This window comes from Trachymyrmex cornetzi, unplaced genomic scaffold (assembly GCF_001594075.2).
Source record: "Trachymyrmex cornetzi isolate Tcor2-1 unplaced genomic scaffold, Tcor1.1 scaffold88, whole genome shotgun sequence".
Lineage (NCBI taxonomy): Eukaryota > Metazoa > Arthropoda > Insecta > Hymenoptera > Formicidae > Trachymyrmex > Trachymyrmex cornetzi.
In genome coordinates, this window is record NW_017300223.1 from 1317055 (window position 1) to 1342259 (window position 25205).

At 38.9% G+C, this 25205-nt stretch overlaps 1 protein-coding gene across 1 annotated transcript in view; it reads right to left on the reverse strand.

Annotated features, from left to right (window-relative positions):
- The window catches only part of LOC108769295 (ubiquitin carboxyl-terminal hydrolase 48), a 62042-nt gene extending 37142 nt beyond the window's left edge, over positions 1-24900 (reverse strand). The window contains exons 1-12 of the mRNA XM_018520197.1: positions 24767-24900; positions 23928-24131; positions 23530-23856; positions 23116-23352; positions 22785-23035; positions 22142-22680; positions 21951-22052; positions 21454-21857; positions 21008-21362; positions 20726-20910; positions 6546-6653; positions 3343-3449 (exon numbers count right to left, since the gene is read on the reverse strand). Coding sequence (XP_018375699.1) covers positions 3343-3449; positions 6546-6653; positions 20726-20910; positions 21008-21362; positions 21454-21857; positions 21951-22052; positions 22142-22680; positions 22785-23035; positions 23116-23352; positions 23530-23856; positions 23928-24131; positions 24767-24900 — 2953 coding nt within the window. The remainder of the gene's footprint in view (positions 1-3342; positions 3450-6545; positions 6654-20725; positions 20911-21007; positions 21363-21453; positions 21858-21950; positions 22053-22141; positions 22681-22784; positions 23036-23115; positions 23353-23529; positions 23857-23927; positions 24132-24766) is intronic.
- Between the last annotated feature and the right edge of the window lie 305 nt (positions 24901-25205).

Here is a 25205-nt window from a genome sequence, read left to right on the forward strand (position 1 = left end):
AGAAGTCATATCCATTATAGTGCAGCGACTTTGACCGCACGGTACCGTGGCTCATAAGGGTATGTTCATTGGTCAGCGGATGTATATATTAAGACGTGTCCGGCGCACTTGTCGCAGGGTGGGGACAGGGGGCTAACAAATGTCTCTCCTGAATCGTTTGACCCCTTGGTAAGTTCAACCCCCTCAGGAAACTAAATCTCGAATCCAGGTCCGTCCCAGTCCCCGCCACCCTAGCCGCACGTTTATGGAAGGACGGACGGTCCGCTGCAACGTAGGCGACCGCATTTTCGGGGAGGGAACTAATCAGCAAATTCGTGTTCTAAATCTAAATCGCCGTCCGAATATTAATTCGAGGCCGGTCTCTCTTACCGCCACCGCCACCGCTACTGCCGCCACCGCCGCCGCCGCCGCCGGTTTCTGCCCCCGTCTGTCTGCCCCGCGTGCACGGTTTTCTTGGTCTCGCTCACTCGTTCGTCATTGGTTTTGCGATACAACCAGTGCCGTACCTACGACACGCCTGATTTGTGATACCGCCTGGCGCCTAAGCGATATTTACGAGCGACGTTTCGGAGAAACGAAACAGCGAGCAGCAACGCGCCGCTTACATTCTAGAATCAACTTCATCTGGCGTGTAAAGCCGTTTCCCGGAAGATGTAATCGTACGAGACGCAATTTACATAATTGTCGATGCGCGATTCGAAAAGAAATCTCATTCTTTGACTTGTATTTTCTGTAAATGTTGAGTATTTCTATATGTAATAATTGTATAACGGAAAGTAAAAACAAAAATCTAATTTTACAGATTAAATTAGACAAAATACGCGATATGAGTTTCCAATTGAAGTGTCCAAAACAATAATGAAGATCCATAATTCATAAGATTCACTTCCGCTTAAAGCGGACGAATCACAGAATGATTTCTATCATACATTAATTAATGCATCATTTAGCTTGTTAAAATATCTTACAGATCCGTTTTGATTAGATGAAGTTGTTGAGATCTAACATACCTAGTGAATAAGATGTCTCACATTAAGACAAAGATCGACCCTTTGCGTTGTAGAGGCATTAACAAACGAGGCAACATTTCTTTCCCTTCGTTTAGGTTTTCCAGCATCGCCATCGTCATCGAGCTGATCGAAGGAGCAACGAGGCACAGAGGGTGGTATTCAATCGCGTCACCTCCGGTTCTGTCAACTTGCAAGCGGACGGCCTGCGACGGGGGTGTCGGGGGTAGTCGGGTGATTGATACGAGGTTGGACGGTGCCTAATGTGCTTCCACGATCGAGGGAGACAGTGGACAGAAGGGGGAGAAAGAGCAGGAAAAGGGAATCCTTGGAGGCTTTAAGAGTAGCACGACCGGCTAGGACTCGTTAGTCAGGGCCGTATCAGTCACCAAAAGCAACCCCTCATTTTTTGCGCTTGGCAATCCGTCCCTCTCCCTTTCGCGATCACCCCGAGGCCCTTCCTGTCCGCAAAGCGCGTCCTCAAAATAAGCTAGGGCGCCCGTTTGTACGTAATCCTCCTCGCTTCGCGTTCTTGAATATTGACATCGAGAAATGGAAATGATTAAAATGCTATAGAGGTACGCTTATGAAATCGAAAATGTAACAAATACAACATAAAAGATATATATTTCAAAATTTTATTTTCAGAAATTTTAAGCATTAAATTTTTCTCTTATACTAATCCTCAAAATACTACGTAATTAGACAGCCACGGTTAGTATTGGAGAATATGTACCATTAGCTCGACATTTGCACGTCCGCAAAAATCATCGTTTAACTCTCGACATCTCCATTTAGACGGCGGACTTGTCGGTATCCCAACCGTGATACCGGCCATTCGATTCGCCGTCAACGAGAGGTGAGGTCTTTGCAATTCAGATGTTGTCGTCGGCGGCAACGACGGCTGCGGCCGCGTAGTTTGCCGTCGTTCTAAAGGAACCGGAGGAGCGTCTTGACAAATGCCCCGAAAAAAAAGGTGGCGCACTCGCGACCGAAAGACGGACAAGACAATGGGATGTTTAGAGATCCTTCGCGCACACGATAAACGTCGCACGGCGGCCAGCACGAGGCAGGACGTGAGCGTCGTACCCCTTCTCGCATCACCGGTCCCCCGAGTGTTACCGTCGGAACCCAATTTGCCTGCCAGACGGCCGACAAGGATCGCTCGTCTGAGAAAGCGACACGTGCCCGAAGAACTTGAATGAATCTTGATCGCTCCTCAAAGCGCACACTCCATTCTTGACGATACTAGACCAGTTATATAGAATTGACATGAATTTGAATAACCAAAGCAAAAAACTTTTTAATGCTATTTGTAATAAGATTTCGGCACTGAAGATGACTTCTTAAAAGATCGAAAATGTTTTGCGTCAAAAATCAGGAGATACGGTAGTGTCTCGACGCTAAGATAAGCGCAGCGATACTGCCGTGTTCCTTTATACGCGATTTTAATTGTCAGACCGGATGTTCTAAATGTTTACAATATTGTTTCTAATAATAATTGTTGCTTGTTGCTTTGTTATTATTTTACGATCACCGAGCTTGGCTCATTAGCCTCTTTAATCATTGCATTTTTTGTTTTATCGATTGAGCCTTTCATTTGAATTTAATTCCATTCTTCATCCCAATCACCCCATCCTACGTTTATACAAGTAATTATATTTTCGACAGATTGTAAGATTTTTAGAATCTATAAAATTCGCAAGATTTATTAAAAAACAGATTGTGATCGACGAAACAAAGACATCGAAGGAGTAAATACCCCGAGACCGACACATCGCGTGAAACAGGGGGCGAGAAACTTTTGAGAGGGCCATTTACGGTCGTCTCACCCGCCGTATCCCCGGCGTGGCGTTGCTTTTTCTGCCAGTTAATTTTCAGGATACTTCTTAATTATAATGAGACACTTTGGGGCCTGGAGGAGAAGCCAACTGAGAAGATGGGCAGGACGGAAGGGGGGTTTTATGTAAATCGGTGGCTAATGTCTTCTGGCATTATTCCTTGGGTTAGGTTGGGAAAGAGGCGGAGTAGGAAGCTCATGGTAGCGACACACACGTACGTTCTCCGTCTATCTGTACAAGATATATCGCTAAATGCGATCCAGCGCAACTTTTATATCACGGTTATTATCAGCGAATATTTCACGCACGTGCGGGGAAGTCGTTCAACAATAAAATATCGCGAAACGAAAAAAAGTACATCTATTATATATAGCGGCATATCGTGATATTTAAAGTGTCACAGCTGAAACCATCGCTTGCAGACTACATCAAAAATAATACAATGTACAATCCAACGCAATCATTGCATGTGTTATAAAAGGATTTGTACTCACCAGGATTCGTGGAATAGTCATCGCCAGTCTTCTTTATGACAATAGGATAGTCAACATCGTAGAACTGCATGAGCTTCAACCATTCCTCCTCAGTTACTATAGTGTATCTATAACAATTAAATAATATTCCGCTGTAATTCTGACCATGAAGTAAACTAGCACAACAAAATTTGTGATATTTATAATAAAGTAACTGTAGAAACATGCAAAGAGAGAGAAAGAGAAAACACGATTGGACGAGAGCCGTATTTGCAAGATGGAATTTGCGATTTTCCGACAACGCCGTAGAATCCGTAATGCTTTTTGCATCGCCTCCCTTAATTATACCGCAAATTAGAAATTTCTTGCTGTGCCACGGCTCCAGCTTTTTGCCCTTGCAATTGTTCGCTCGATCCTGGCATGGTTCCTGAACCTCGTATCGCGAGAGAATCTCGCGTTAGTACGCAATCAATAATATTTCGCGAACTGCTGCGCTATTAATATCCATAATTTCGAAACTGTCTATTTTCGGAGTAGGGCCGAGATTAGGTCGAGATACAATCGCAATTTATTATTAATTAATCGGATGAAATTTGTATAATCATAAACATTCATTAAATATAAATTGCAATGTGTGTAAACAAGCATTTCAGCAGTCTAGACTTATTCGTTCTTCGCAATTTACATCTCGTAATGATTATAAAAATATTCGATAAAACATATACAATGCAAGACGTACCTATATGAATGATCGATCAATCAAGCATGATTAAGACGGCCGCATGATATAAACGGTAATTGGCGCGATCGTTTGTCCCTCGGTAGAACGATGTGGACGATTATACAGCAATGAGACTCACAATACGAAAGCGAAAGAGAAGCCCGAACAGTACGAAACGATGATGACTCGACCGATAATTAGTTGCGCGACATTAATTTCGATTCAGCGCAATATGCCGCGCGGTCTCATTTGAATTTTCACGGGGGCAAAAACGCGCGGACGAGCTTGTCGTCTCTCCTGTGTATTTGCCTAACGCCCGAATAATGGTAGATGCATCGAGGAGAGACGATGAAAGGAGAAGAGGGGAGAAATCGAAGTAGAAAAAATATATACTAGCCAGACTACGCAGCGTTTCATGAATTTCCCTTCCTCCCTCCCTCTCTCCCTCCCTCCTTTTCTCTCTCTCTCTCTCTCTCTCTCTCTCTCTCTCTCTCTCTCTTTCACACGCGTTTTTACATCATCTTCAACCTGAATAATCTTAACTAGGGATGCTGCAAGATTCGAGATTTCGAGATTCTTGTCTTGTCTCGTCCCGAATTTCAAGACGAGATCGAGACAAGATTTGCGCGGAGAATTTAAAGACAAGAAGAGATTTTAGACTCGAGATTCTTGAAAATCTCGAGTCTCGAAAAATTGTAGAAATTATATAGGATTTATGTCGCAGAAGTCAGAAAAAATAGAAGGAGTGAGTAAAATAAAAAATTACTGTCAGTTGAATCGATTTGTCAATGTAATAGTAGCGCAATCATATGCCACAACATAAAATGATGTATACCGTATATACCGGAATTACTGTAATTGTTTTCCTAAACAAATAATACAAACATGATTAACAATACCAAATGTGTGCAATATTGCTAAGCCTAGATCACATTAAACTATATCTAATATAAATATTAATTGTAAATCGAATAACACACGAATCACATTTTTTTATTATTCAAACACTTTATTGCGCCAATTATAATTATTATTCGCCAAATAAGATTTTAGATATTGAATATGTAGCCCATGAATTTAAACAAAGTAGGGATCTCGCTGATTCTTCGCATAATCTATTTCTATGTTTTGTTATAATTAATCCTGCTGTAGAGAATAACCTTTCCGATGGAACAGATGCACAAATACTTAAGCGTCACCTACAACACACGGAGTAAGAAGAGTAAAAAATTGACCAATTACAATCAAATCTGAGAAGAATAATCGATTGAACAAATACTTAAGCGTCACCTACAATACACGGAGTAAGAAGAGTAAAAAATTGACCAATTACAATCAAATCTGAGAAGAATAATCGATTGTAATTGGTCAATTTCTTACTCTTACTTCTTACTTCGTGTATTGTAGACAACGCATTATTTAAATTGTCGAGAATTTCGAGACAAGACAAGATTTTCGAGTTCGAGATCAAGACAAGAATGTACATTTCAAGATTTTTTCAAGACAAGACGATATTTCCTAAAATTTCGTCTCGTCTCGTCTTGCGGCATCCCTAATCTTAACATGATCTTATATTTTGGAAACATAAAAAGGAAACGTTCCCCAAGTGTAAATTTCATAACAATGCCAAATTTTATAGATTTATTACTGGAGCAACCAGTGAATTTTTCTAGTTACCCAAATAACAGTCTATAAAATTTAGCATTGTTATGAGATTCACACTTGAGAATATATTCCTTTGTAAGTGTTAAAAGAAATACTAAATACATAATGAAAGAGATTAAAATAATAACCAAAATATTCTATTTACTTATTTGCTAAAAATCAGAAGATACACTAGGAAAAATTTTGAGCAATCTACTTTTTGTCACTTCAACAGATTTTTATAACACATCGCATCATGTCTAAATCAGTGGCTCTTTCAAATATACGTAAATATAACGATACGATAAGTGACGGAAGAAAACAGCAAATATCCGTGATATTCCCAGACAGATACAAGAATCGCCTTCGCGAGAGGAAGGAGGAGAGGGGACAAGATGGTAAAAATGATTTTTTAACGGTCTCACCGAGACGGTGGAAAAGCGGACGACTTAAGCCGCCGGCTATCTTAGGCAGATAGTGGACAATGGTTTAGCATAATGGTCGGGGGATGTTGGATGGCGCGTTGGCCCCGGGGGCGTGCGAGTGACATTTTCGCGTATCCATCACGTCACGGGGGCCGAGGAACGAGAGCGGAGACATGGAGAAGGAGAGAAAGGCGTGCCAGGAGGTCACGCACTTTCGCTTTATAATATAGTGTCCTTCGAGAAATTTCCGCCAAGGAAAAATACCCGAAACCTCGGAGAGCCACTTTCCGTGTCCCTCAAGCGATTGACTTTATTTCTCTCCCTCCCGAAATACGATTCTCCTCCGCAGGCATCGCGCGCGAGTGTAACGAGGCGTGCAACATGTATTTCAAACAAGTATATTTTCTGGGAAATACACAGCGGCTTATACTTACAGTTCGTTAGTAATTCTGGGCACGTGCAGTAATCCTTTATGCTCCTCGCAAAGGAGCGACGCGTTCTGGATACCTGTCGGTGGTGTTCTCGAGTAGACCTCTGCGTATCTGAAATCAAGAAATATACACGAGAATATTAAATAACTATTAAACTACAAACAATATCGTCAATATCGCGTTACAATAAATAATTCAAGTCTCGTGAACGAAATAATACATGAAACTTTGAGAATTATCTTACAAATCTGTAACTATTTTTTAATATAATATTCTACTTTTATAATTATTAAATGTTCTTATTCGCACAAGTATAATTCGTCGTTAATCTTATTAAACTAATATCGATTACAATTTCTTTATCTGACGTAACGCAATTATTAATAAAAACAAATTTTCGTGAAAAATGTACGTGTTTCTGGATACTGTCATTCACATGGACGAGGTCCACTGGAAAAATTCCAAATAGTCTCAGTAGCTACGTAGCTGCGAGTGAGCTAAACGTTCTCGATAATGCGAACCCGTCTGTGACACGATCTCACGGATTACGAACCAGAAAGACGACAACGAGAACGACGACGACGGCGAACGTTTCCTTCGGGACTTTCCGGAGGTGATGTTTAGGGGCCGGGGTTGTGCATCATTTTTCACATACCACAAGGGGGCGGATGGTTTTTGCCATCCCCATAGCCGACGACGACCATCCAGATAATGCTCTTAAAGACGGATATCTCTCGCGAAGCGAGCCAGGTACGCTATCATGTGATTCTATCACGGGAATAGACGGAAATCTTTTTGAATTTACATTGCTATGTAATACGTGATGCGAAAGAAAAAAAATCTGAAGATATTTAAAACGAATATAATTCAATTAAAAAATTATGAGGTATAATTTTATAGGATTTGTAGATGCAATCTTGAAGATCAAATCGATTAAAGAATAATTTCAAAACAAACACTGCAAATAATTTAATTTAAAGAAAAAGAAAGTATACACTTAGGATTAAAACTACACACACATTAAAAATATTAATAAATATAAAATATCAAATAATAATCCGTTGTTTCCGTATTTCAGGGTTAAATTTAAATCCACGGCAACGGATTTGTCATTGAAAGTACAGAGGACAATATCCTGAATTTTCCTCGTAAAAGGACACCTTAAAACGTGATAAAAAATATGAGAGATACATCGGAGCAGCCCTCGGAGAACTCACGAGGTATCGACGTGCTTTGCGGCAAGGCGACTATCCGAAGCCGTAGTTTAAAAATGTCCCTTACCCCGAGCACCCCGGGCGCGCGTTTTCCAGAAGCGAATGCGCGTATTAATTATGAGCCTTGTTCAAACAGTAGAACAGAGGAACGCCGCGCGGCAGGAGCGAACGGAGTCGCGGAGGGAGGTGGTCACCCTTATTACGGTCGAAGCTGGGAAACCCCGGTTTCTATGTCCCTACGTTTCTCTGTCTCTCTCTTTTCGTTCTCTCTCGTCCACGTCCCCGCTTTTTTATTTCTGCTTCGAGGCTTTGTTTAACTTCTGTCGCGAAATTTTTCCGCCCCGCAACGATTATTGCTCCCCGGAGATCGCGGAGAGATGGAGGAGGAAAACAGGATTCGGTTGCGGACTTTCCTGCCTTCGGACGAAGTGTAGGGATGCAACGCACCGGACACGTAACTGTGCACAAAAATGTTCGGAAAAATCACACCTTCGGCATATTTCCAGAAGTTTGAATCATACATCTTCATTTATGTGGAAAAATGAAAAACCCAAGAACGGAGAACTAGAAACAAAAACGTGCGAGTTTGGTGAGCTCAGGAATGTCGGTTATACTTGAGCAATTATAGCTGATATACGGAGAACAGTCACGGTGAGTTGTTAGTCGACTTCGGTAGCGAAAGAATTAACGAAGGCGTTGGTACAGCAGCGGCAAGGTCCGAACGAACGAGTTACAGATCGTTCGACGGAGGAAAAACGGTCGAGCCAAGTCATTGTGGTCGGCAACTTATTGTCCGATACCGGTGCATAATATCCTGTTCTATGCACGAACGAACCTAGTGACAGCATCATTGTAGATGGCCTTAATCAACCGAGACGACCGAATCTCGCGCGATAGTGGGCCAGTCCTTACAAAAGAAAATGAATCATTACACGGACACAATCCGAGAACTAAATTATAATAGTGCAAAAAGAAAAATATGAAATATGTAAATAAAACTAAGAAATTTTGATATAATTCATTAAATATCGAGCGCTTCTTTTCTTATTTTAGGATTGTATTATAATTCCATTAAAAAAAATAATGCAAGATATACATTTTATAATGTGTGCACATGATAACAACAATTAAATTACGTAATTTGTTCAAATCAAGAAACAAGTATTCAAAGAAACCAGTTACAAATATTGAAAAAAAAAATTACTAAATACATATTTCTTTGAATAGTTTTAATAACAATTTACTAATTAAACACTTACAGTAAATATTTACTTAATAAAAAAAATTATAATTAAATCAAATTAATGGTTTTTTGTATGAAATAAATATATATTTAGTAAATATATTTACTTGGAACTATTCAAACAAATATTCAGTATTTTTTGAAATGTATAAATCACGATTTTTTTTTACAATTTATATTTACTCTTATATTGTACTCTTATATTGTGCGATTTATATTTATACATTCCGTCCATTCTGTTCTGCTTCACTTCTCGTATTGCAATATTGGTCCGAACCATTCAGTGACAGACGTTGTCATTCGTTCATGGATGCGTATGCAGCTTTATCTTGCCTGAATTCTACTCTCGTCTTTCTATTCGCGCATGTACGAGTCGGGAAAAATTCGTTCCGTATATAATCCGTCTTTCTCTCATCTGGCCTTCCTTTCGCTCCTCGCGCATTCACTCGTTCGACGAAACGAACCGCCTTTATCCCGCTCCTTCTAGCGCGCGCATTCCACTCCAACAGAAATAAATCTTATGTTTTCGCGTATAAGCGGCCTTTTAATATCACCACCCTTGATTTACCGCCGCAGACCGTGCATCTCCACGCATAAGAGAGGCCGAGAGCCAAGCTCCCCGCATGTTCCGCTGACATTTGTCTTCCAGGCAACCCCGAGACCCAAAACGAGTGTCCCTAGGTTTTCCCTGATTTAGCGCTCCTCCCGTCAGTATTTGACTAGATGATTCTCGATCTCTCCAAAGAGATTACCGTTCTTGTCGACGAATTATTGGCCATGTCTCTGGGGAGAACTAATGGATCGAGACAAACGCTTACGAATTTTCACTTATATCAACCGAAGAAAAGATCAGCAATTACAAGATATTATTACCGAATATCAATCGACAGATCTCGCAAACACATTGCAATAAATAAAATTATAACACGTAAAAAAAATAATTAAAACGGTAAAATTTAAATTATCGTACTTTACATTTTGATGTGATCATTATATCCTAGTCATTTTATGCATAGCTTTATATATATATTTATTTATTATTTTCAACAAAAACACGACAAATGTATTTTCAGTCTTGCAACATCGAAAATGAAATGTCAACGAGATTCAGCAAACGATAGATGGATGCGCTGCAAGATGCATCCTATGCGTCCGCTGCAGCATCCGGTTATGCAGCTCCGGACGCCGAGTGCATTGGAGCGTTGCGGTCATTACAAGAGGGCCCCTACGTGTCCGTGGTAAAAGGTCCTCGGTGTGTCCGAGTATTAAAAAAGGAATCCCAAAAGCCAGTCGTCAGATAGATGGCGAAAGAGCGAGGGAAGCGGAGTGCGAGAGGGGAAGCAGAGCAAGAGAAAAACAATGTTGCTGCCGGTTACCGCGGGACACTCGGGGAAAATAAGAGAACAACGTTGCGAGCCCGCGTATGTCCACGCTGATCATGAGAAACGAACCGACGCGACGAGACAAACCGTTGATGTACATCAACGGACTTTCCCGTCGCCGAATATCCTCCGTCAGATCCGGCAGACTTAAATTTCCGGCGATCGCACACGTAAATGTCGATTTCAAGGAAAATAATCATTCTAATAAAAACGGAAGGAAATGCATTTAACGAGCAAGCTGTAGAAGCAAAAATATATTTTTTAAATAAAAGCACGAGGAAAAAAAGCTTACATCTTGTATATTCTGTGTAAATATAATTTTCTGTAAAAATAATTACATAAATAATTTTCGAATTTTTCATGGTAGTTTCTAAATAGACTAACTGTTATTCAGCCTCCTTTTCGACATCAATTTATGATCGAAGATCTGAATGACATTTAATATATGAAAAAATGAAAGTATCACAGATGTTCGTATTTGGTTCGCGATTGATCGACGATAACGCGTAACTGTACAGCTTAGTTTCTAAAATATAAACGCATAAAAAAACAGTGGGTTATTGCAAAAGCTAGCATGACTTCGACGTATGTCTAGGAGATCGTAGTGATTTGATACAAGACATTCCGGCCAAGTTTGTGACACGCCCGCGGTATGAAGAACCGATCTTCGCTTCTCCTTCATCGCTAAGGTATTTACAAACTTGGCTTGTAACGAGGCTTCGTTAACGGTACGGAAAGCAATAATCACGCGAATTATAATACAGTCAATTTACAGTTCATGGGCTATTGGAAGGTAGGAAGAAAGAGCATTTTTGAAAGTCATGGTTTAAAAGTCGAAAGTAACGATGATGTTCTCGAAAGTCCAATAGGAGAGAATTATTATCTCAATTATTTAGAAAATAGTAGATTTAAATAAGAGATAGCAGTTTTTCAACGAGGAAATATCAGTATCAAAGTAAAATCATTTAAAGACGAGAAAAAAAAAGAATGATCTAAATCCTGCCATCTAACATGTCTTCTTCTTCTCTCGCAATTCCCGGAAAGAGGAAAGCGCATCATCATCATCATGACTCCGAGCTGTCCGATCACCGGAGGAAATGCTCGAACCTTCGTTAAGTGATCCGGAGTCAGTGCCGCGCGACCGCTGAAATCGCCCGAGACCGAAAGAGGCGAGCAGAGTGCGGCGGCATAATACCGCGAAGAGCAAGAATGCGAAAGGTGCGAGAGAAAGAGAGAGGGACAATAGCCGGGCAAAGGAGGAAGATCACGGCGAGCATAATGCGAGCAAGGAGTCTTCGATCGTTGTCAGCGGGCGGAAGCCGGCCGGCCGGCCGGCCGGCCGCGCGCGGCTCGGCTCGGCTCAGCTCAGCTCGGCACGGCACGGCACAGCACAGCACGGCACGGCACGACGGTGCGCGCTAGAATAACGAAAGCTAATTATGCGCTCGGCTCGAAAAAGGGGAATCACGGCAAAAACCGTCGATAATCGACATCCTGCCGCAGTCCGTCGGTCAACAGGACTACCGCCGGTGTAACTTCAGACCGTCGTCGTCCTCCTCCTGCTCCTCCTCCTCCTTCTTCTTCTCCACGTTGTTTCCCTTCCCTCCCGTACCCCTCGTGAGGACTATCCCGCGCGACCGAAGATCCTCTCCCCCTTTGAGCAAACAAGAAGACCGACCGGAGGCTTTCGCCGATGTAATAAAAAGGGGGTCCGTGGAGGATGCTCCGCTTCTGGTTGTCCGCAGCCAGCTTCACTATGCAAGGTACATTATTATCGAAAGGCGCAAAGATATGCTGTGTTTAATTCGTGGAAAGTAAAGAGCAAATGAGAAAACAGCGCGCAACAATCGATTGTCGGAAACTGCAATCGACACATACACCATTAAAGTATCACTATAGTAGTAGCTGTAAATAATGATTCATTGACTGATTTTAACCGATTGAAAGATGGAAATTGGAAGATTTTAAGGACTGTAGAATGTTAGAGCAAAAAGTAATTAAAGCAAGACTCGAGCTAATTCGCAGCAATCAGAAGTAGGAATTTATTGATTATACAATGCTTAGTTTCACGAAGATAAGTAGATGAATTAATAGATAGAATATTAAAGAAATTTTTATAATTCAATTCCTATGAACGTGAATTTTCTCTGACAAAGTTCAACTTGATTTAAGTATAAAATCAACAACGGAGAAAATTACGAGTTATAACTCTGATAAAAATATATGCGGTTTTTTCCTATACATCCAGTATACTATCTAATATTATTACGTTGGATTCAGATTTTGCGCAACTTTCGTTCAGTAACTATGGGCAAAGCGTTATATCTTGATTGTGATCCTAGTAGTTTTACTTCTCAGTTACTAGATAGAGTTAATATAACTATCCAGCAACACCGCTAAAAAAATACATAAAATTTCTAGGAATTTCAAGGGAATACACTATAACGCGCGTTCATTGGTCGTTTTCTGAATGTGTTGCACTTGCAGGGCACCGCTGGTTGCAAGGCGGATCGTTGCGCCGGCTAAGTTGGTTTTTTTGCCGGACCTCTCAATACCGATCAAGCGTTCCCGATCGGAGAACAACACGCGTAGGTTGCTAGCCAGGCGTGACCACTGGGCTACCGCGATACACCACGAAAAACCCAGCCACCCGCCATGCTTGGTCGCTCCCGTCTATTTACATTGGCACCGTTGCGGAGAGAGTACAGTCGGCAATATGAACGTGCTCCCCGATATTCGCCAATTCCCCACTCCCCGGAATGAAATCACGATCTAAAAGTTGACGATTCGGAATGTAGCAATGTGATTCGAATCAATGTAGCAAATAGACAGTCAATAATCAAAACTACAGATAAAGCAAAAAGTTTCGACGAAACCGTTAAAATGTATGATAATGAAGAAAAAGATAACCAACGAAATTACGAAACGTCGCAACTGGAACTATAATTATTTTTTTCATACCCAAAAATAGGATCCGTAAAGTTAGCACGACATTCTATTAATATAAAAAAATAATGACAGTTCTAGTGGCACTTTTTATAGTTCTATAGTTTCCTTGTAAAAATAAAAAGTTCCGCATTTTTTATACTAAAAAAAATCGAAATTAAAAATATAACGTGTTAATTTCGCAAATCTAGCATGATACTCCCCCTCTAAAGTATAAGAAAAAGATAAATATTTCCACGTTTAGCTACAAATCCCGTTAGTACTATTTGGGTCCTACCAATATATGTAATTTGAAAACAAAATTCCAACAATTCCCAATTTTAATAAACTTTAAATATGTATATTACGCATCAATGGAAGTAGATTACGCACTTAGAAATACGAAAGCGTATCAGGTTGATAAAATTTCTACATGAACCCACTGTTAATCATATTTGTAGAAAACTATGAGGAAATGTACGTAGAATAGCAGACACGCAGACCTTAGATGAAGAGAATATGACGAGAAAGAAGAAGGAGGGGAAAGGGAAAAGGAAAGAGAGAGAGAGGCGGGCGAAACGTTCAGCTCGCTTTACCGAGCACTGATGATAGTTTTTGCTCGGTAAGATTTTTTGCTTCTACCCCCGCGGCCACCCCCAAGGGTGGATGATATATGACCGCCCCCGAGACACTGGCCACCCCCAGGAGAATGAGGAATAGAGGTGGAGAAAGAGAAAGAGAGAGGGAGGACACATCCTGATTCCGAAAGAATTCCTTCCACGCGTCGAGTGTACGTTTGCGAATGTACGAATCCAATTATCGACGAAAATAATACAGATCAATTAAAAGATCATTCATCGTGTCGTTCGTTATGAAAAGATTTGCCGAGAATATTTGCGAGATTTTATCAAGGTTGTCGCAAATTCCTCATCCTAAAATTCCACAACTTTTCCATGATTTTCTCTGATTTTCAATAATATTTTGAAATTTGTTGTATTTTTGTTCCGATTTGAAAATCGTTAAATATTTTCTTAAAAGATCAATTTAACATAATGTAAATTACTATTAATGTTGCTGACTGCATGCTTGTAATTTTAATTGTTAACAATATTCCAAAACTACGTAGGTGTGATATACATATAATATTAAACTTTTTTAAAGCCAAGAATTTTAATTTTCCAGAAAATTTGCAAAATTTCTTGACTTTTCTCTGTGATTCTCGGTTTTGTGGCAACCCTAAACATACAGTGTAAGGCTCGTCGAATCGGAGAAATCAAACGTGGATAATGTACCGATCGATCCATTTCCCAATAGGAACAATTTCCTAGGATCCTGCTGCGATGATGGTGGACTTCATCTCTCGAAAATTAGCAAAATATCATCGGACGAGGGAGAGAAGAAAGAGCTTAGGACGGTTCAAGTTTATAGTGGTAGCGCGCTCACGGAGGTCTCTCGCAATGAATCAATTTATTTAAGGGTAGTTGGATTTCGCGAGTCGATGCACGACGACTACGAGCCACCCTCCTCCAATACCAAGACTCACCCCTCTTTTTCTAGGTGGCTCGTTTCGTCGAATGATTTATAGTTTTCCTTCCGCGAGCACCCGTCCACCCCGCCCGTCGTGCTGCGCTCTCTCTTTCCGCTGCGTTCGCCTCGAAGCAACGGCACCCTCCTGCCAAATGTACGCAAAATAGTCGAAATTTCTTCGGTGTTTCACCCCTCGCTGAAGAGGAAAGGGAAACCTACGTCAGGCCGCATCGAGTTATCGAAACAGCGGCAGACGCTTTTCCGTAAGAGCGAATCAGCCGATCGTCGTCAATCGATGAAGGAGAAGAGCATGGAGCAAAAACTTTGCGTACTCTCCTCAGGAGAAAATTGACTCTTCGAACGGATTTGTGCGCGAGGGAGATTTGCGTTCGGAGCGCTGGACAGCCAGCGTAAATGGTCACCCGCGGGCGAGCTGAACGAAGGACGGTGAGAATAATTAGTCATTTATGAGACCGTAAGTGGGGCCGCAAATCGGTCCTTCGCAGAGGGACGACTACGATGTTAGGGACTCTGCGGGGACGACGGCGTTATCTTGAAATTATTAATCATATTGTAACGCGCGTCGCGAGAGAGACAGCCGAAGGGAGCGCGAGAAGGATGAGGAGAGACGAGAGACACAAGTTACCGGCTCCATAGACTTATCTGGCACCTTAATCAATTCCCAGTTATTAATTATGGCCTCTGCCCTTCTCCGACCATCACATTCACCTCCTCCGTTCTACGCCAGTCTCGCGGCGCGCGTTTCCGAGACCCACGACGACGACGACGACGACGACAACGACGACGGCACCATTGTCCGCGGTGTTACAATGCGGTGTCAACAAGATCGCGGTCACATTTTCCCCAAGCATGATCATTAATAATTATTTACCGAAGTGCGAAAGTCAAGCCGGGAGCGCGTGCGCCCAGTAGGCGCCGACATTGCGACGAAGCTTGCACCCAGGTAATAAACGTCGTATAATACTTACTCGTTTGTCAAAAGAATGAAAAATAAATTAATCTTTCATGAGTAAAATTATATACATTATATGTATATGTATAAAGTAACTTATCATTAACCTTTAAAGGATGAGATCAATTTTTTTAATCCTACAACTTTTCCTTGAGTAAGATTTGTTATAATTTATTATTCATTGTATTTCTTGCGTCAAAATATAACACTATAGTGGCTTTCATGTCCTGTAAAGGTTAGTCTGATATATATAAATTGAAAGATGAATGATTTTAATATTCGTAATTTATAAATTTAAATTATTGTATCATTATAAAAAGACTGCTTTGTAACAGATCTTGTATAAATATAAACTTTGCGGATAAAAAATTAAATATCTCGCTATACCATTTACTTACTTTTTTTTGTAATAAATTACATTTTTATGCCCAAATGCATTAAAGAAAATAATAAAATGCATTTTCAATGACAGACAATAATAATCGACAGTTTCTATAAAGTTAATTATAGTCAACAGTTTCTATATCATTGCCTACGAGGTGTAGGTTTTTAAATCACCAATGTCAGGGAATATCCACGCACCAAAAGAAAGGATGAGTGGCGTCAAGTGGAAGTTGAATGATCGTTTATGCAAATCCTAATCCTTTCGAAGATCCATCTGAGCGACGTTGACGGATTGGCGGGGGACTTTGTTTGAAGCGTTAAACGGATTGCAATTCTCGCCACCATTTGTTCTCCTAAAGGCGCGAGAGCTTCCAAAGTGACCGATTAGCGAGTATTAGCTAATTATCGATAAAAGGAGTAACAGAGGAAGCAAACGATTGCTTATCAAGAGAGATAAGATAGAAGATTACTTTTCTATATTCACTGAAAAAAATAAGAAGAAATTAAGTGTTGAAATTAAAACACTCAATTTATATATCATGCATAGTTTAACTCGAATAACCATTCAAAATAAAATTATATATTAAATTCAATAGCTAGTATTATTTTTTGTTTTTAAAAAAAAGATCATTTAAAATTACTCAAACTGATAATGCGGAAAAAATAAAAACGTTCATGTGTTTGTTGTAGAAGTGTAAATATAGAAAATTTAATATAAAATATATATGTATGATATATAGAGAGTAATTTTATATCCCAAGTATTGCAAAAAATGTACTATACACGTACTGTATAATATAACTATGTGTAATGGAAGCAACGAACTATGGAGTTTTGTTCGAAAAATACAAAGAACGATTATACTGGCAGTGGTGACGCAAAAAAGGGGCGGCATGCCCGACCTGCTGAAAAATTAATCACCGACGTCACAAAGGAGTCGGTCGAAGACAATGCCAGCGGTCCGGAAAAATATTTTTCACATTTTCCCTCCCTCGGTTAATAGCAAATTCTCGATAATAGATCGTGGACACTCGCAACTTCAAGAAATGGGGTCGAAATAGGGAATTATCGTTCTTTTACATGTCTCTCTAATCAAAATGCGATAGAAAGAAATTTTTTTATAAACACCAGATTGTTTTCAAAAACACTGTTAAAAATTTAACACGTTAGAAATGTAGTAATCTATATTCATCTACATCATATTGTGTGAAGAGAAGAACATTACAATATATCCTCCTTCTTACGCGTGTAACTGCTTGTTTAATACGTGAACCTGACCACTTATTTCGTGGTTTTCATACCCCCTACGCGTATCATGTATACCGAAATCGCGCGTGACACGACAAACGTGTAATCCGCGAGAAGGGTTGATCCCGGTTTAGCTCGCACACCGTTGAATCCACGAGATTTAAGCCCCGGCGAATTTGAATCTGTCAATCCGAAGTGTCCAGCCAACGTGTCGCGCCACACGAGAGAATGTATAATAAGGCAGGGCACAGATAATGCCGTCCTGGATGTTAAAAGACTTTTTTTCGCTGTCGGAAGGATCTCGCTCGTATTTACGATATCATATTCGAGCAGTCGCCATAGAATTTACTAAAATTTCTCTAAAATATTTAGACAAAAGATCTTTTTTGTACAAGAACGTGAGCAACAAAAGAAAAGATTTTCTTTTAATTCTCGTGTCACATGAGAAAAAGACGAAGAATAGAACAAAGAAATTATTAATAATAATAATAATAATAATAATAATAATAATAATACTTTAGTGACATGTCTAAAATACAGAAGATTTATTTACAGGCGGTATTTCAATAAATTTACGATGACATCTCAAAAGGCGAGGCGTCAGTATAATGCTGCTTATGAGCCCGAACCTTGAAGGACAGATTTATAGGGGGTACGTGATAGCACAATTAATTAACAACCGGCACAATAAACAATGAGACAAATTAACTAAATGAAATGAATAACATAGTGAATAACGCTGTGAGTGCATTGCTATTTACAATAAGAAGCTATATATTGTGAGGCAACTGAACGGAAAGTAGCAATAGAGTCGAAGGAACGAATGTCGCTAGGCAGCATGTAGTATTTTACTGCCACGTATGAGAATATAGTCTGAAATTTAACTGTGCGATGACGAGGTTAAGATAGGGACGATAGCGTGTATGAGAGGATGATTTGCATGATATTCTTCATTTAGACGTAGACAATCACGAAGGTAAGAGGGAATACTATGACAAAAAACGTTGTGGGTTAGACAACATAAATGGAGAAATTCGCAGTCTCGCTATAGTCGGAGGAAATTTCAACGATTTCTTTGCGTTTAATTTGATAAATCCTTAAGTACAGGTGTAAAAACTACACCTAAGTTCCTGTTTGAAGTACAGAATGCGAGTAAACTTCTGCCTTGCGACGAGTGGCGAAGGAAGGTTTATGAGCTTTCTACAATAAACCGTCAGTAATAGATCAAAAATCAAGAGTAAGTTTTAAGCGGGTAGTGTCATAAGATAGTAATAAGTCAGTATTCGGTGGCTGCATGGAGATGGCTAAATTTTATTCAAAACTTAGATTACATTATGACCGATCAATCGTATATTCAATCTTTTATTTCTGCATAATTTCTTACAAAAAATTTCCTGTGCTCATATTATCTCTAAGGATGCTCATATTAGCCTACTCAGAGGGTGATATGAGCACTGGACGGATAATAAAAGCACCCGCTACTATTTTAACATTTGCATTAAAATAATTAATTTAAATACTAAGATATATAAAACATCAACAAATCTATCAAATGGTACGCATAAGATTTTTTTATTCTTCAGTATGCTAGATACATCAAAATGTTTTCTTAAGGTGTTCACAATACTCGATTCTACCCTATATTCAAATAAATAAATTTTATAGTCTATAAATAATCATGGATGGATCTGAAGTATTTACAGACTTGACATATTGAATTGGCTGATATTCCTGAGCAACGGACAGAGCAAAAACAATAAGAAGAGCTCAGATTCATTCCTGATGAACGCGTACTTCAGAAATGTGTGCCTTTGGGATGGTTTTCCCCAAGTGAAGTGTAGATTAGGGATACCAGAAAAGTAGAAACTCGAAGAAGATCGAGCGAGAGTCCAAACTGCATTTACGGTCTTGACCGTGGAAGAAGGCGAAACGATATTAAGACACCGGTGGCCCTTCGTCGGGGTCGATGTATCATTTGCCGGCGGGTCGTTAAGCGGTTTCAATTAGTTTTCTCCCGTGCCTGGCCCTCCCCCGCAGCCACACGAGAGCGAGAGACGAGAGAAAGAGGAGCCCGCCACTGCCGCCCAGCTTAATCGCGCGGTCCAGTTTTTTCTCATAATTAGGAAAAGCTCGTTAATACATCCCGGATATATCTACCCTTCCCGTTCACCCTCCCTTTCCAACATTTACGACAACCGGTTTCGACCACGGTCTCGACAAGCGGTCGAGATCGAACGTTCGTCACCGCGTTTCTCGCAAAAATCTTGCAATCGTATAATAAGAGAGTTGAAACAAAATTTCGCGTTCAAATGCAAAACATTTTAGAAAGAACGTAAATAAATAATTATATATAGCAGGTTGAATTGCAATAAAATGTTAGATGTTCTTCAAATGCATCAACATCTTAAATAAAAAAATATTAAAATTCATTTTAGAATTAAAAAAAAATTTTTAATGGAAGAATATTTAATCTCCGTCAGTTTCACCTGGCAAAAATTTTATACTAAATTATCGTCCAAACATGTAAAGATATTTGAGAAAAAGCATAAGTAAATAATTATATGCACTTAGATTAAATTGCAATTTAATGAAATATTAGACATCTAAGTACACCAATGAGTTAAAATTTGAAAAGAAAGAAATGTAAGAGAATACTCTTAATCCACCTTTACTCGGTCTTCATTAATTTTGGTTCAATAGCTATTTCTATATATACTATTTACGACATAATACTTTCAAGCATCTAATTTTGTTAAATAACATACCTTTCCGTGTATTATTCACCGATATTAGATGTCAAAAAAACGTTGCTCGTCACCGACTGCGTCTCGCCCCGTAATGGCGGGTGGTTGAAAAACTGTGGCGCGCAATTTTCAGGACAACTAGCGCCATCTTAATTGAAACATACGAACGTAGAAGAGACGCTCGAAACTCGTAATTAGTTACCGACAGCCAACATTAGAATTTATCTAATTGACACATAGAAAGCATTGTGACCATAAAATAATAACTTATTTCGGGAGACAAATATTTTTACGTATCAATTTTTTTTCCAAAAGTTGGCTTGTCAAAATCCGTAATACACTGAAATGTATTACGAATTGTATACTTTGAATATGGAAATGTATACATTGAAACCATGTATGGATGTAAAACTTTTTATTTTTTTTTTAAATTAATGTACTATCTAAAACGGGTGAAAGATTATCGCAAAACATATTCGTCTGAGAATTGCAATTACAACGCCACAGCATGAAATAAATAATGTAAAATTTAAGCTTTCTCACCGAACGAAGGAACGCCAACTGTCCAGGAAGCCCTTTTCCACAATGTAGAAAGATTTCAGAGGATCAATGCACGTAGAAATTTCATTCCTATTCTTTCCATAATACAAGTCGGTAAGCTCATCTTTCTGTTGCTTCGCCTTTATTTTGTCGTCTTTCTTCGCTCTTTGCGCACTTTTCATCTTTTCCTGAGAATCAACAATACATATAAATATACAAAGACAGCTAAATAAATTATTACATTTCAATAATTTATTCGCAAATAAGAGAAAAAGACTTATTTACCTCACAGATTGAACAGGATGGCGATCCAACGGGATATTCTTTCGAATCCGGAAAATATTTTTTGAGAATCACCCATGCCTCTTGAGGTATCACTTTTCTACTAGAATCTGCCGTTTTAAGAGACTTGTGCTCGCAGAGTAAGTCTTCGTTGAAGTTTATAATAACTTCATTTTCCTTGTTCTCTTCGACTTCCTTCGGACAATCATTGCCGTCTTTGTCCGTATTCTTACTCTCCTCTTGTAGAGTATCCTGGCAATCGTCTTCCTTTTGTTCTATATCCTCTTGAAACGTTTCCATAGCTAACCTTCGCCATGATCGTAGTGAATCAGTACCAATTATATAGCTTGTTTCAACACTAAAACGACAGAAACATATCATACAGTTATTATTGTTATTACCTCACTCTTTTTATTATAGCAAACTTTAAAAAATAACGAGCAGCTTACGGTTCTTTAAATGTGCGAATTAATTCTCCAACTTCTTTGTGATCTCGTTCAAGTGTTATCTTGAAACGTAATAATTTGCAACGTCGCTTTACACAAATTTCGCACAAAAACGTCTGGTCTAATCGCGGACCTCCTAGATATTTATCGTAAAGCATTTGAGCTGCTAATTCTGGCACGCATTTCATACGACTAACTTTCAATGGATCAAGTCGATAGTGCGAGCACATTGAATTGGAATTGTCGATCGGACGGATATCGACTGCAGAGGAATGTCCGATCAACCATTTCGATAGCCAGTCGGTTGGTATCCAATAATAATTACTCCAAGATACTGTTGAATGGATTATATTATACACATCTATTACAAGTTGTCGTTTGGAATTCTGATCTTCAATTTCTTTTTGCTAAAAAAAAAAAAAGGAAATTATGTAGCAACAAATATAAAAAAAGTATAATAATTCTATCATTTTCACATAATATACTCGATATTTCCTTACTTTTTCTTGCTGTGCGGCTAACAAACTCAATTCGTGTTTAACATTTTCTTGTCTAACAAGTTCACGCATCGTACTGCTTACTTGCCAATTCTCAAATTCCATCTGTAAAGAGAAAAATACATTTAATTAAATGTTAATTAATCAAAATTTAGTAAACAATTAAAAAAAATTTATATCTAAAGAATTTTTACCTCTTCATAAAAATCACGTTCACCGCAACTCATAGCTCTGTGTGCGTCACCATTCAACCGTTTATAATCTAGCTTAACAACTTTCACCATTGACTCTTTTAGATGAACCTTTTGTAATTGTTCTAAAGTAGACTCATGCGTGTCTTTACATCCATTTGTGCTAGCAACAATTTCTGTATTATTTTCACCCATGATAGGTGTATCAGTCTTTTTAGATATTGCAGATTTATCTACTTCTATTACATTCTCTAAACTTAATTTCAATATTTTTTCAGAGTTTTCTTCTTGAATTAATGGTGCATCTTCAATATCAGCTTTCTGCGTCAGTTCGTCCCTGGTATCCGATTTTTCTGTAACTGCAAGTTTCTCACAGTAAACAGTATCATTGGAGGCATTTATTTCCACATCAGGTTTTTTCAATTTTACTTTCTTCACAGCATTTATTCGCCCATCCGAAGTTAACTTTTTATAAACCAACATATAAGCTGTGTTGGATGATAGAAATCCTTTTGGAACACGCCCACGTTTCATTGATTTATCTATATAAAAAAAAGAAAAAACTCAATTTCAGCCTTCTCGCATGAAAAGCCATACATTTGTTTCTTTATTATTAAATACAAAGTATTTGATTTTAAAAAATTACCATTTACGCTATCCTCGATTCGTTTATTTTGCATTTTTTCAACTTTATCGTCGCTAAATTGATACCACTCCCCGCTTGAATTACATATATTCGCGATATAATGCCCCGAATATGCAGATGGACCTTTGTGGCTCAATACAGCGACGAGACTGTACAGATGAGTTTGAGGTTGACACCTAATATATTCCGACATATCAAGCTCTTCAGGAAACTGAATATATGAATTCAATTTCTTCTTCTGTCCGGAATCTCTGTTATAAATTACAACGCCATTATTTCAGATAAATCAAGCTTATTACTATCATAAAATTCATAAAAACTCAAAGCTCACCTATGGAATACAAAGCGCATTAGTTGAATATTTAAAGTCTCTGGGAGCGACTCCAGTCGTATGAATCGCCTGGCGTCCTTTTTATCATTGCAAGTAACACAATGATATTGATCCGCTCCCGTCAGTTGTTCTTCTGACAAATAATTGTCGATTGCCCCTTTTAAAGTTGCCGCCAGCTGTAGGTCCAACTCATAGAATGTGGTAGACGTTGGGTACTCAGTGCTGCACGTGGAACAACTGCATCAAATACAAAATTCTAATTATCCACTAAAAAGTCATTTCACTCTTCACTGGATCAGTTGATAGCGTCAGTCATTGTAGCGAGCAACGTGTCCCACCATGTTGTCATTGTAAAGATTATCAGCACCATCATTGTTTACGAAAATTCTCATTGTTCCACTTCAGAAAACCCACCTATTGATATAGCTATATTTTCCCTGAGTCAGCCTTTGCAGCATCTGCTCCAGTTCTGAGTTTTGCTGTAGCTTTCCTTCAATATGGCACAATAGCAGTTTGGAGAACTCTTGGGCATCTTGCTGTGTTCTGGTATCCAAGGATAACGCAATAGCGAGATTGACTGGATCAAGAAGGCTCCTATTGCCGAATTGCATCATTGCAAAAAGGTACTGCAATTGGCCAACCGCAGTTACTGGATGATAGGGTACTCCTGCTTTCTTTAACTGACACAATGCCTCCTTCTCCTCTGGATCTTCCGTAATATCCCATTTGTATATTATTCTCCTGTTGGTATTAAATTTATCAAGATAATGTGCAAAAGATTTAGTTTTAATTAATATACATCGTATATATACCTCATGTCTTCGTTGTGAAACCACATTTGAATTAAGCTATTGACGTAACAAGTAGCACCTAGATTCTTTAAGCCAACATATTGGGTCGGATCGCGTAACTCTGATAAGGAACTTTCTAAAGACACTACCTCGGCTGGCTGAGATTTCATATATTTGTCTTCTCCTAAACCTGTCAGACATTGGGGATTATAGGTGCAATTGCGTCTGAAACAGATAACACGCTTAATAAGAATACATATTTACAGTTGTAGAAGGAAGGAAAGTCAGACACGGAACTTTTAGTATTTGAGGCTGCATTCGGGAATATACACTAAATACCTCCAGATATCAATTTATCCTTGTTTAACATTTGGTAAATAACAAGAATAGAATGATACCTGAAGACACTCGATGTGTATTCCTGAATGCAGTTTAAATCTTGCAGTTAAGCCGTGATCATTGCAGCACAGCAGTTTAGTAACATAACTACGGGACAGACAAATCTTGGGAAAACCATGATGGAAGAATATAAGGTTAGACATTGAGCATAATAATTGCTAAACTAGAACATTTGTGGCAAACATTTGATTGGTCAAAAAGCAGTGGTTACATATTGGACGACTGCATTATATTCTACCATGGAAAAAACTGAAGATCGAGGGACTTCCAAAAAAAGAAGGTAGAACGAAAAAGAAAGTGACACGCGAAGGGAAGTCTCATGTCTCTCTATGTGCAAAATCAAAGTTTATGTTAAGCTAGTGTTATCTATCCCTTTATCTCTTCCACACAGTAAACTTTACAATATTAGTATAGTTGATGTGTATAAATCTTTTATTCCTACAAAATAATTGTCAACTTACTTGCAATTTTTACAACTCTTTAATCCAATTCTATATGCAGTTTCTAAATGTGTTTTCTCAATCTCGTCTGGACTGATAGATTCTATCCATGCCCATGCTAACTTATCCAAGTCTCCCTTCTTAGTAGGCGGCATTTCTGTGACATAAAAATAAATTCAGTGAAAGGTTAAATGATATAGTTGTATAATCTGAATATAATGACGTAATATAATGACGATCGATACACATTAGTAAAATCGTAAATGATCTGTTTTATGTTCCTGCACTAGATTGGACTAGAACTCTCTTTCTCGCTTTCGATAAATATCAAACATATACCTATTTCACTTTAAATTCCAAAAGTGTACATCCAAGGACTTCGATTCTTTCCCTCGGTTACTATTTTAAAACTTTCAAAAATTCAGGTTATTTCGTCTTTACGTCGAAGTTAGTTGTAAGC